This window comes from Vigna unguiculata, chromosome 11, assembly GCF_004118075.2.
Source record: "Vigna unguiculata cultivar IT97K-499-35 chromosome 11, ASM411807v1, whole genome shotgun sequence".
Taxonomy (NCBI): Eukaryota; Viridiplantae; Streptophyta; class Magnoliopsida; order Fabales; family Fabaceae; genus Vigna; species Vigna unguiculata.
Window position 1 is genome coordinate 5501602 of NC_040289.1, and position 12793 is coordinate 5514394.

General features: G+C 30.7%; 1 protein-coding gene across 2 annotated transcripts; it reads left to right on the forward strand.

The window, feature by feature from the left end:
• Window positions 1–8053: 8053 nt before the first annotated feature.
• On the forward strand, window positions 8054–11946 carry LOC114169235 (G-type lectin S-receptor-like serine/threonine-protein kinase At1g67520). Of its 2 annotated transcripts, XR_003600859.1 has the most exons (8): window positions 8054–8317; window positions 8633–8740; window positions 8827–8999; window positions 9077–9284; window positions 9534–9771; window positions 9848–9998; window positions 10072–11464; window positions 11598–11946. XR_003600859.1 is itself a non-coding variant. In XM_028054288.1 (7 exons), the coding sequence occupies exons 3-7, from the start codon at window positions 8844–8846 to the stop codon at window positions 10348–10350; spliced, it is 1032 nt and encodes a 343-aa protein (XP_027910089.1). In that variant the 5' UTR covers window positions 8054–8317; window positions 8633–8740; window positions 8827–8843; the 3' UTR covers window positions 10351–11946. The 2 variants fall into 2 exon arrangements, 1 of the variants encoding a protein (XP_027910089.1); XM_028054288.1 differs by having other exon boundaries at window positions 10072–11946.
• Window positions 11947–12793: the final 847 nt, after the last annotated feature.

A 12793-nucleotide genomic window follows, 5' to 3' on the forward strand; every position in this document is an offset into this window, starting at 1 on the left:
CATATATTTGGCATGATTCATGAATTGTGGATGAATGGATTGGTATGAGACTTGGCATGAGAAATAAATGAATGGGTGGTTTGAAATTAAAGGAACATGGTGTTGTCATGAGATGAGACCCTAGACTCATGGGACGGTGATGATCAGAGGTATGGATTCAAAATGTGAGGCGTATGAGGAATAGATCTCATGGATGAGTATGAGGTTGTAAATATGTTTTCGATATTCCCTTAATGTTGTTTTATGAATGTTGGTCCGTGTCAGCGTGTAATTCCTTGGGGTCTCTTGGTGAGACCTCTGGGGTTGCGCTTCAGTGGTCGGGACGTAATTCCATGGCCCCTGCTAGTGGGTGTTCATGGTGGTGCCCCATCTGTATAACTAGGTAAGGATTCAAGGTAAGGTTGCATCCTGACGCTCCGAGGAGCCAGTTAGTCTCACTTAGAGCGGACTGACTCTTGTGGTGGGAGTAGCAGGAGGCCTGAAACTCATTAAGGGCTAACCTTGTGGTGGGAGAGATTTTTGATTCATCGTAACACTGGTAACACATGGCTCAGGATCGAGCAGCTCAGGATCGAGCAGGGGTATCCACCACAAGTGCAAGCATCCGCTGAATCCGACCGAGTTATACGTATCCGGATGAGTCGAGTCGAGTCGTAGTGTATTGAATGAAGGGGTCATAACATGTTTGGTTGCTATGTGGATGAGATGATGAAAATATATCTAATTGCATGTTGAATATGTTGTTTGGCTCTAGCTTACCCGTTTTGTTGCATGGTTGTGTTGTATGTGGCTGTTCTTTCTTGCGATGATCATCGACTTGGTTGATGGGAGCAGATGGGCGGAGTTCTCGTGGTCAGCAGGGAAACAGTGATCCAGCAGCTTAGCCATCTGGGCTAGATCTCACGCTCCTTCTTTTCATGTTTTCTTTAGGGCTATGGCCCCTGTATTCGTTGTTTTGGGTTGTAAACTCTTAGTCAAACTGTTATCCTGTTTTGTTGGCATCGTGGTGTGCCTGGTTTCGTAGGGGCGATGTTGGGAACCCCAGGACTGCGTGATTTGACTATCTTATGTGTGACGTTTCCTTTAATTATGTTTATAAATTAAATGGGACGTTACATCAAGCACATTAATAGAAGAAGATTTTGCATTTTGTGTTAATCATTAGCGATAAATAAAGAAGCATATAACATCTCAGAAAACAACATGATGATATAAAAATTTTATATTTTTTATATACTTAAAATTGATAAATAATATTTTTCGTGAATGTCTTAAACTCTAATTATGTGTTTGATTGATACTTCATGATTCATTGAGTCCCACAAATCATGATTGTTGTTGTTCATAATAAATAGTCATAATTCAAAATGCAAAATTCTTGGAAGACGAAAATTTTTCCATTTATTCTTTATACTTTTGACATTTATATTGAAAGACGTAAGTGTTGATTTATAAAGTTTATTCAATAAGCTACGTTAAAATTTAAGAAGATTTTTGAAAACTGTATAAAGCTCTCTTAAAAAGGTAGGTAGATTTTTAAAATATTTTCCATTTAAAATTTTAATACAATAAATTCATATATAACATTGCAATGAGAAACACAAAAAGTTGTTGGTTTCTAATATTTAATGTTATTTAATGACAAAGACATTCATCTTTGAGAAGCCATAAAAATATATCTTGGAAGTAGGTTGGAAGAAACTGAAAAGTTCTTTAAGAGGTTGAAAAAATATAGCTTGAAAGTAGTGTTGGAAAATCTGGAAAATTGTTTTAATTCTTAACATCTTTATATTTTTGGAAGATGAAAAGTAGATTTTGAAAAATATAAATATATTTTTCAGTAAGCTAGGTAAAAAAAAACAAAGTCTTAATTTTTAATTTGGTAATTAAATATATTTAAGGTAAGTAATTTTAAGAAACTATTAACTGATCAGATTTTAAGAAAAGTGTAATATTTAATGACTATTTTTAAAATAAATTAATAAAATACATAATTTTTTTATAGAAGAGGAGAAAATATTAATACTTATATAAAAAATATTTGTTAGTTATAAATCTTTTTTCTACTTTGAACTTTTTAAAAGTCTATATTATCATTAATGAGACAAATTCATGGAGTCAGAACTTTATTTTAATTTTGTTTGTTCAAAAATTTAAAAACTTGGATTATGCCTTTATAATTTGTATTTATTATAAAAATAAAATGTAGTTTATGATTTGCATTTACTTCTCTATAAAAATTCTGAAATAGTAAATTTTATCTTATCAAATAAGATTTAATATTATATTTTAAAGTATTCACTCTCGATTCTACAAAACATTTCAGTCATGTAATATCAGTAAATTCCACACAAAATCCTAATTAATTTATTATATTATGTTCTTTAATTAGATTTATTTTATAAAAATTAGCTACCTTCTCTAAGAAACTTTGTAAAAGTTTCTAAAGTTGTTATTTTATCATATTTACTTCAAAATATTAATTATGAAGACCACCAATGATGTATATTTTGGGACAATGCACATTAGAACTCAAAACAGTATTGTTAGCTTTCCAATTGTATATAATTATATATTAGATTAGATACTATTAGAGATTTTGGTCATTCAAAATGACTTTTACTCTATGGGAATGTGAGAAGATTTTTGGACCCCGTATAAAAGTTTTTCAAGAAGTTATGTAGATTTTTTAAAATATTTTCCATTTAAAATTATAATACAATAAATTCAAATATAACATTGTATTGAGACACAAAAAAAGTTGTTGGTTTCTTCATAATTAATGCTAATTGATTATAAAGATGTGTTGGAAGAGACAAATTTTTATTTGAAAGTAATGTTGAAAGAAATTGAAAAGTTGTTTTTATTCTCCTCAACATCTTTTAATTTCTGGAAGATGAAAAGTATTTTTTGAAAAGTATTAAAAGCATATCTAGCAAGCCAAGTAAAAAAAAAGTTTTAATTTTTAATTTGGTAAATAAATGTATTTAAAGTAAATAATTTTATTTGCATTTTTTATTAATAAGAAATTATTAATTAATCAGATTCAAAAAAAGTGTAATATGTAATATTATTTTTAAAACAAAAATTTAAAAAAATAACTAATTTTGTCTATAAAAAAGGAGAAACTATTAATATTTATATAAAAATATTTGGTAGTTATCATTATGTATTCTTTTAATTTTAAATTATAAATATTTTTTGTACTCTGAAATTTTTAAGACGTGGGACTGGAATGAGGAAGCAAACAAATATATTTCATTCATTGATTTAACTTATTAAACTTTAATAAATATTTATTGAAACATGAGCTTTATTTCAATTTTGTTTGTTGAAAAATTTAGAAAATTTAGATTTTACCTCGATTTGCATTTATTTACAAAATAAATTGTAACTTGTGATTTTCATTTACTTCACTATTATAATTCTTAAACAGTAAATATTATTGTATCAAATAACATGAAAATTATATTTGAAAGTATTCACTCTCAAAACTACGAAACATTTCAGTAAATATCATGTAATATTTTGTAAATTCCACACCAAATCCTAATTAATTTATTGTATTACCATTTTTAGTTTAATTTATTTTAAAAACAATAGTTACTTTCTCTAAAAAACTTTGTAAAAGTTCCTAAAATGTCATCTTATGATACTTACTGCTCCAAAACATTAATTATAAAGACCACCAATTATGTTTTTTAGGGACATAACACTCTCTTACTATAATAAATGAATGTTGTATATTCCAATACATGTCTGGAAATCTGATCTACACAGATGAACCCATATGAGTATCCTTGAAAGAAGATAAGTTGTAAATTGTAGACGTAGCAGCGTTCTTTGAGTGTGAAGAGAGGTATCGGTAGTCAAAGTGTGTTAGTGATAATAATATTACGTATAGCAATCATGATTATCGTCTTAAGAAGTGTTGATAACTCTGGACAGTGCAATTAATTTTATCTTGAGAAGTGAAAACCATAATGAAGAGAAATTTAAAAAAATAAAATGTTTCTTAGTTGGCGATTTAGTATTTAATATTGAATATGAAAACATTTAATAATTAAAACGTGTAGCAGATGATAGAGCAGTTTAGTCATCATTATCTCAAGCAGTGCGAAATTTAATGCATTTGACTACTGATTGACACGTTGAGTTGGAGATAACTCGAACCACTTTTTGAAGGTGTTGGAATACAAAAAGTTTTTTAAACGGTCATTTTAAATTTATTTTTCCATAAAAATTGATCTTAAATTCTTCTGAGTATGAAAATGGTGAAAAATATTTTAATTATTTTATAACTTATATTATTTTAATAATAATAATTAATAAGTAATAGTTATTGTATTTCATTGACGTTTAAATTTCCAATTTATATGGAATGGTAATTAATGTTAAGTAATTCAATTTCTAATTAAAAATAATTTATATTGACTAAAATGAAGTCGAACAAAATCTAATACAAAAAAAAATACATATAATAAAAGAGAATAAAATATAACTTTTATATTGAGATATATAATAACTGCATACAAAATAAGAGTCCAATTGAAATCTTCTTTTTTATATATATATATATATATATATATATATATATATATATATATATATATATATATATATATATATATATATATATATATATATAAAAGAAGTTCATACAAAATTACATACAAAATTTTCAACTTTAATACCAAAAAAATGGATAAAGAACTTTGATATCTCTGCTTGTTCTTTCACTTTCAACTTCAAAAAACAATTCAGGGTGATCCTCTGCAGAGAGTTGATGATCTCCATAGAAAGATCTAAGTTTGTTCCAGCCTTGGGTAATCATTGGAGTGTGAATATCCATGTTGTAAGTAACATGGTGAACATTACTTTGGTAATCAACAACAGTCCATTTAGCAGCAAGGTCCTTCCAATAGCGTATTATGAACACTCGGTCGACGTGTCCAAAGTCCTTAAAAGATTAGCAAGTTAAGAATAAAGAAATAAATAAATATAAATAACAAAAATAAATGAGTTTGAATCAAAAAATATACCTGGTCTTTCAAAAACATAAATGAATCCGCCAGCCATTTATGAAGAAAGTATGGATTGTGGTGTGGGCATGGATTCCATTGCAGGAGAATAGGTTGGTGATGAAGTAAAATTGTAAGAGAAGAAAATGGGTAACAGTAGAAAAATCAGATGTCTGACTTTGAATTGGTAAACATAGGGAATATATATATAAAAAGAATAGGAGAAGTCATAGTTGTTGGAAGTATCCGTACATATTGGACAGTCTGAACTGGTAAAAGTACAGGTTAATAAATATGAATTAAAAAATAATACGTTAAAAAAAAGAATTATGAAGCGTCGTAAAAGTATAAGAAGAATTATTTAATGTAATTTACTAATGTTGATTTTTTTCAGGATGGGGTATTTAATATTGGAATAGAATAAAGTTTAATAATTATAACGTGTGGCAGATGATGGAGTAATGGCAGATGATGGAGCAGTTTATTCATCATTATCTCGAGCAGTGCGAAATTTAATGCGTTTGAATACTGATTGACAGGTTGATTTTGAAAAAATTCGAAGCAGTATTTGAAGGGGTTGGAATACAAAACGTTTTGTAAACGAAATGGTTTTGATGGAGTAAACGGTGATTGGAAAAATGTGAAGAACTCTTTGAAAAATGTCCAAATAACAACAAAAATTGGGTAAAAATAAAGAGATTTGGTGATACAATGCATTATTAAAAAATACCATTAACGAAAAAAAATGACACAAACAGAGTTTAAGGTAGAAAAATGAAGAAGATGAAGGGTTTGCTTGTAAAAGGTGGAAAAATACAGATAAATTGGTAAAGAAAAAGGTATTTTGATACAAATTACTTACCAGTTAAGTTGTACAGCGAAAAAGACTCGTGCATGACTTTGAAATCTTGATTTGAAACCTGTATCCAGAAGAAAAATAGTTAGATCAAAGTAGATAAACGGAAAAAATAGTTAGATTAACTCTTTTTGGTGTAGAACTTTGAAAAAATATAGTGTATGATGAACTCTTTGAAAAATGTCCAAATAAAAACGTAAATCGGGTAACAATAAAGAGATCTGTTGATAGAATGCATTATTAAAAAAGACCATGAACGAAAAAAAATGACACCAAGAGAGTTGAAGGTAGCAAAATGAAGAAGATGAACGGGTTGCTTGTAAAAGGTGGAAAAATACAAATAAATTGGTAAATGAAAAGGTAGATTTTGATACAAATTACTTACCAGTTAAGTTGTACAGCGAAAAAGACTCTTGAATCAGTTTGAAATCTTGATTTGAAGCCTGTAAACAGAAGAAAAATATAAGAAACAGTTAAATCAAAGTACATAAACGCCAAAAATAGTTAGATAAAAAGTTTTTATAAACCTGATGTTAAATCTGTCGCAGTGAACCATATTAGACATGTAGCAACCCTAGAAAATACCATCATCGGAAAAAAATAGTTAGATCTGAGAAAATAAAAGAAGAATATGAGTTGTTCGCTTGAGAAAGGTCAAAATGAAAACGAAATCTGCGTAATAAAACCATATGTCCCAGTGAACCATATGTACAAAAACGAAACAAATAGTTAGATCTGACAAAATATAAGAAGAAAATGAGTTGTTCGATTGAGAAAACTCAAAATAAAATCGACTTCTGGATTTAAACCTGTAAAAAAACGCATGAAAAAGTTAGATCTAACAAAATATAAGAAGAAAAATAGATGTTCGCTTGAGAAAACTCAAAATAAAAACGAGTTATGGGTTTAAACCTGTAAAAAAACGCATGAACAAGATAGATCTGACAAAAAATAAGAAGAAAATGAGTTGTTCGCTTGAGAAACTCAAAATAAAATCGACTTCTGGGTTCTTACCTGTAAAAAAACGCATGAAAAAGTTAGATCTGACAAAATATAAGAAGAAAATGAGATGCTTGCTTGAGAAAGGTGATAACACTTGCGAAAAAAGAGATACAACATCTTCATATCTGCTTAAAAAAACTATATATTCAGATCTTCTCATTTGAAAAAGCGAAAAAGAGGAAGATGAAGAGGTGTTGTTTGCGCGTGAGAAAAATAGAGAAAAGAGGAAGGTTGAGAAGAAGCTGAAGATTTGGTGTTCGCCATGGTGTTGTGTGTGAGTGATTCAGAAATAGAGGAAGAAGCTGAAGAGGTTTGAGAAAGAGAGAGAAGAAGCTCTGAAGAGGTTTGAGAAAGAGAGAGAAGACAATGAAAAGGTTTGAGGAAGACAGAGAAGAAGCTAAAGAGGTTTGAGAAAGAGAGAGAAGTTTGAAAGAGATGATATTATGTGTGGGATACGGAGAGTGAGAACAAAAGGTGTGAGATTGTTTTATTTTTGATTTATTTTTTTATCTTGAAAATTCTGAGAAGATGACACGTAGTCATTTTTTCCTATTGTAGAAAGAAAAATTTGAATGCAAATGATTCAGAAAGATTAAAATATTGAAAAAGTTACTCTTTGTTAGTTCATAATTGTATATAGTATTAGATATATATATATATATATATATATATATATATATATATATATATATGTGTGTGTGTGTGTGTGTGTGTGTGTCTATAAATGTGTGTGTGTGTGTTCGTGCGTGCGTGTGTGCGTGCGTGTGTGTGTGATTATTATGTAAAAATAGCCTTATAATTTCTTTTACAAAATCAATATGAGAACCTCACTTCACATTATGTTTTATAAAGTTTGTTTTCTGGTGCATTGAAAAATGTAAAATGATTTTTTGACAACTTTCTCTTACAATCATAAATGTTATTCTCTAAATGGATTTTCATTTTTTCATTTTTTTCATTCTCAATATTTTAAAACCAATTAGAATATGTCACCATCTGTAAGAGAAAGTTGTCTAAATTTAGTAGTCAAAATATAACTGTCCTTGAAAAATACTAACATCTAAAATAATTAAGATAAGTCACTTATTTTCAACTACGGTTGGAAAAAAATGGATAATATAAAAGATTTTGAACAAAAATAAATATGGATAATATCACACTCCCATCCCTTCGAAAGCCACTTCTTGCAGATTAGTCTTTCCATATTTCAAGCATTGTTATGGGGCTTATCCTACAAAAACTACTGTTTGCTTTCATGCACTTGTGGTTGTGCTGGACTGCTTGTGTTGTTCTCGCAGCAGACAACAGTTTAAAGCCTGGTGATGCTATGAATTCTATCATTGGAATTCATCCAAAGATTATATAGTTGATGGCACTGTTTCGGGTTTTGACTTTTACATACTGGAGAACAAAGGGAACATAACCCCTCATCATCACGGTAGGTCTAATGCAAACTTCGTTTCATTTTTCATAGACAAAAAAGAAGTTTCATTTCTAATCATTCCAATCATTCCCTAAATTGCATAGCTCCTTTAAGAAGCATGAATAGTTCTTGAGCATTTCTTTGTTTGTACAACTTCGGTGTGGTTCTACAGGGAACTGCGCTGATAATTTTCTCTTATTTTTACAGTCTTTGATCTCCGAATAGAAACACAATACAGTCATATGCTACAACGCTTAACAATGAACTTGAAATAATTATAAAGCCATAAAATTAATAATTGACCGGAAGATTTTAAATTATTGTATGCAGGTACAAAAAGGTGGATATGGATAACTACAATAATAGCAACTACTTTACTGATAACAAGCGCATCCGTTCTATTGTTAGCCATAAAGAAATGAAAACATGTTCTTCAAGGTAGTTAAATACTTCAAACTCATTCTTGAATACAATCTCCCGATCATTTTTCCGTATCTTAGTATTTCTCATTTTCATCTTAACAGAGAAGAAAAGGAAACAAATGGGGGTGAAATTATCTCTAATCGACGATTTTCGAAATGATTTGAAAAAGGGACACGGTTTAAAAGTATTCGATTATACGTTGGTTATGGCAGCCACAAATGGATTCTCACATGAAAACAAGTTAGGACAGGGAGGTTTTGGACCAGTTTATAAGGTGATTTAAACTACAAAACTTATGCATTCATAACTTTGCTTCAGAGGACTAATCACCTTGTATTCTCATTTCAAAAGGGAACCTTACCAACAGAGGAGTTTGCCGTAAAAAGACTTTCAAGAAGTTCTGCACAAGGAATTGTGGAGTTCAAAAATGAACTAACACTTATATGCGAACTTCAGCACATGAATCTTGTTCAACTACTTGGTTGTTGCATTCATGAAGAAGAGAAGATTCTGATTTACGAGTATATACCCAATAAAAGCTTGGATTTCTATCTTTTCGGTGAGAAATATGTTAATGATAATCGAATGTTGTTTTGGATGACAAACAGATAAAATTTGTTTTCATTATTATCCAGCTATCCAAACACATATAGGTGAACATTGATCTTACTCAAATGCAATTGGTTTTCATGATATATTTACTATAATTACTCATGCTTAACATCATGAAAAAAAGTCATTTTTGCTTTTTACATTTGTATAGTATACATTCTAACGTACATATCACTACTCTATGAGCATGGAAAAGAGTGTACAAGAAGCAAATTACTAGATTGGAATAAGCGGTTCAACATAATACAACGAATTGCTCAAGGATTATTGTATCTTCACAAGTATTCGGGACTCAAAGTGATACACAGAGACTTGAAAACTAGTAACATACTTCTTGATGAGAACATGAATCCAAAAATTTTAGATTTTGGAATGGCTAGAATGTTTACCCAACAAGACTCCATATCAAATACGAACAGAGTTGTTGGGACATAGTGAGCTTGCTAAACTCGGTTACATTTTTGTATTAATGTGTAAATAAAAATATTTTTCATCTAATATTTCTTGCAGTCGTTATATGTCTCCAGAATATGCTATGGAAGGAGTTTTCTCGACAAAGTCTGATGTATATAGCTTTGGAGTGTTGTTGCTTGAAATAGTCAGTGGACGGAAAAACACCAGCTTTTATGATCATGACCACCCAATAAATCTAGTTGGACATGTACGTAAGATAAGCTATGATGAGTTTGTTTTTTGGCATGATAGTCTATATCTAATTTCTAAAATACTTACAGGTATGGGAATTATGGAAAGATGACAAGTGTGTTGAATCAGTGGATCCATCATTAATGGAGTCATTAGATTCTGATGATGTGCAGAGGTGTATTCATGCCGGTCTTCTATGTGTTGAACATTATGCAAATGATAGACCTACAATGTCTGATGTTATATCAATGTTGACAAACAAGAGTGAAAGAGTGTCTTTACCTAAAAGACCAGCATTCTATGTTCAAAGAGAGATGCTTAACGAAAATTTATCATCTCTGCAGAATTGTGTACTGCTTCTACAGTAGAAATTACTACTTCATTGGAATTAGAATAAATTGAGTCACTTATTTACTAAATAAAAAAAAACTAGATATCGACCTTTTCTTTAATTTTTTTATTAGTCCCTCCAACTGTCAAATATAAATAGTTTTGGGTAAGTTAATTTTTTCAGGTGAGAAAGCCAGAAATTGAGTATAACTTATTTTATGTAATTGCCTTGAGGTTGTTCTCTTGGGGTAGGCAACCATCTAAGATTTCTGTTTTAGGAATACGGACCAAGCACCTATCTAAAACATTCAATTAATCTTAACTCAATCTCCCTTCTTCTCCTTACTATTTCTCCTTTTCAATCCACTATGTGTTCTCCCATTCGGTTTCTTGGGCGATCGGGGTACCTGTCAATTAGGTTCTGATGTTTAAGTCAGTTTAAGTCTATTCGGGTGTTTGTAATTAATATTGTAATAAATGCGAGGTAAAAAGTCTTTACAAACTTACCTTGGGCCCCTATTTATAGTTTTTGATATGGGCCTATGATTAGGGTTTTCTTAATCAAGGACCAATTGCTTTTTAAACTTTATTACTGACTTATTTTACTTTAATTTCAGATGTTATCTTTTTGGTCTGCCCGAATGACGTCGTTGAGCATTCGCACCCCGATCGGCCATGTGTTTGCCGACACTCACACTAAGAAGGGTATTAGAGTGATTTTCAATTACTTATCGCTAGGTACATTAGCCATTGTGGGCATAATTTGGCCGCTTGTCCTTAGGGCCGCTCGGTTGTAGGCTCCCTAAAATCACTCCGGAGCAATTGCCACATCAACAAATTTCACAACCTTGATCTCAACCGTTGGATAGTTCTCCTATAGTGGGCCACCTTTGGCCGCTTATCCTTGGGCCGAACGATTGGGGGTGTTGATGGGTCATACAGTACGCATGTTTCGGGTATAGGAACCAAGCACCTATCTAAAACACTCAATTAGTCTTCAGTCAATCTCCCTTCTTCTCCTTGCAATTTCTCCATTTAAATCCACTATGTGTTCTCCTGTTCGGTTTCCCGAGTAATCAAGGTACTTGTCAATTAGGCTTCGATGCTTAAGTCTGTTCAGGAATATGCAATTAATGTTGTAATAAATGTGAGGTAAAAAGTCCTTACCAACTTATCTTGAACCCCTATTTATAGTTTTTTATATGGGCTGTGATTAGGATTTTTCTTAATCAAGGCTCAATTGCTTTTTAAACTTGATTACTGACTTATTTTACTTTAATTTCAGATGTTATCTTTTTGGTCTGCTTGACTGACGTCACTGAGCGTTCGTACCCCGATCAGCCATGTGTTTGCCGACATTCACACTAGGAAGCTTATCAGTGTGATTTTCAATTACTTATCACTATCACCAGGACACCTACCGTTGCGGGTGTCCTTCAGCTGCTTGTCCTTAGGACCGCTTGGTTGTGAGCTCCCTAAAATCACTCCAGAGAAATTGTCACATCAACAAAGTTCACAACCTTGATCCCAACTATTGGATAGTCTGCCTGTAGCGATCGGCCTTCGACCACTTATCCTTGGGCTGAAGGTTGGAGGTGTTGATGGGTCATGCAGTACAATTTCATTTTTAGAGATGTCAAACTTTTTTATTTAATTTACATAAATTTAAAATAAAAAGTTCAAATAGTTAAAACTATAAATGTAAGTCTTGTTGTATTTAACTATTTGTAGGATTAAAAGTATTATGGTTGGAGACAACTATTTATTGGATTGTCTAATACTTATAAGCGAGGGGTTGTCTAACTCTTGTCAGCGCGTATGATAGTTGGATCGTCCAGTAACTTAGTACGTCATTTGGTAAACTAACAATTTATATATGACGGAAAAAAAATGCGTCATCACCAACAACATCAACATTTACTCCTGAGAATTACTTTCACAATAAAGAAATAATATATAATGTGGAAACTTCACGATCCTAAAAAATCATAACTATATCTAATAACAACTAGAGAATAATACTGAAAATTTTATAACATATGGACAACTATTTAATGTCCTTTGAACCTAATTACATTTACACTCTTTAAAGTAAGAATTTAACCCATACCTTACAACACTCTTATGAAAAGTATAGAAAAAATTAAATACAAACTTAAAGTGTACTTGATTTGGGACATATAAAATCATGAATTTAGAGTGTATTATATAATCATTATCATCCGATCTATTGCTTATCCTAAGTGATGAAGGACTTTTCAAGATGTAATCTTTTAATCAACCCAACAATATAGTACACATTTGATTATGTTAGTTAGTTGTAATTGTGAACCTCTAACGGATATCCATATTTTTCTTTCTTTCTTTATTTGTCATTTTCTTTAGAGTGATTTGTAATTAGTATTACATTGTTTCTTTCACTATTCTTGTGAAAAATAAGAAACAATACAAGAAGAGAGGGTTAAATTATGTTTTTAAATT

Coding starts and splice junctions, on each gene's coding strand:
- LOC114169235 (XM_028054288.1), top strand. CDS start 8,844: ATGGGGGTGAAATTATCTCTAATCGACGATTTTCGAAATGATTTGAAA. Junction 9,000..9,076: donor GTTTTGGACCAGTTTATAAG/GTGATTTAAACT, acceptor TCATTTCAAAAG/GGAACCTTACCAACAGAGGA. Junction 9,772..9,847: donor AACAGAGTTGTTGGGACATA/GTGAGCTTGCTA, acceptor TATTTCTTGCAG/TCGTTATATGTCTCCAGAAT.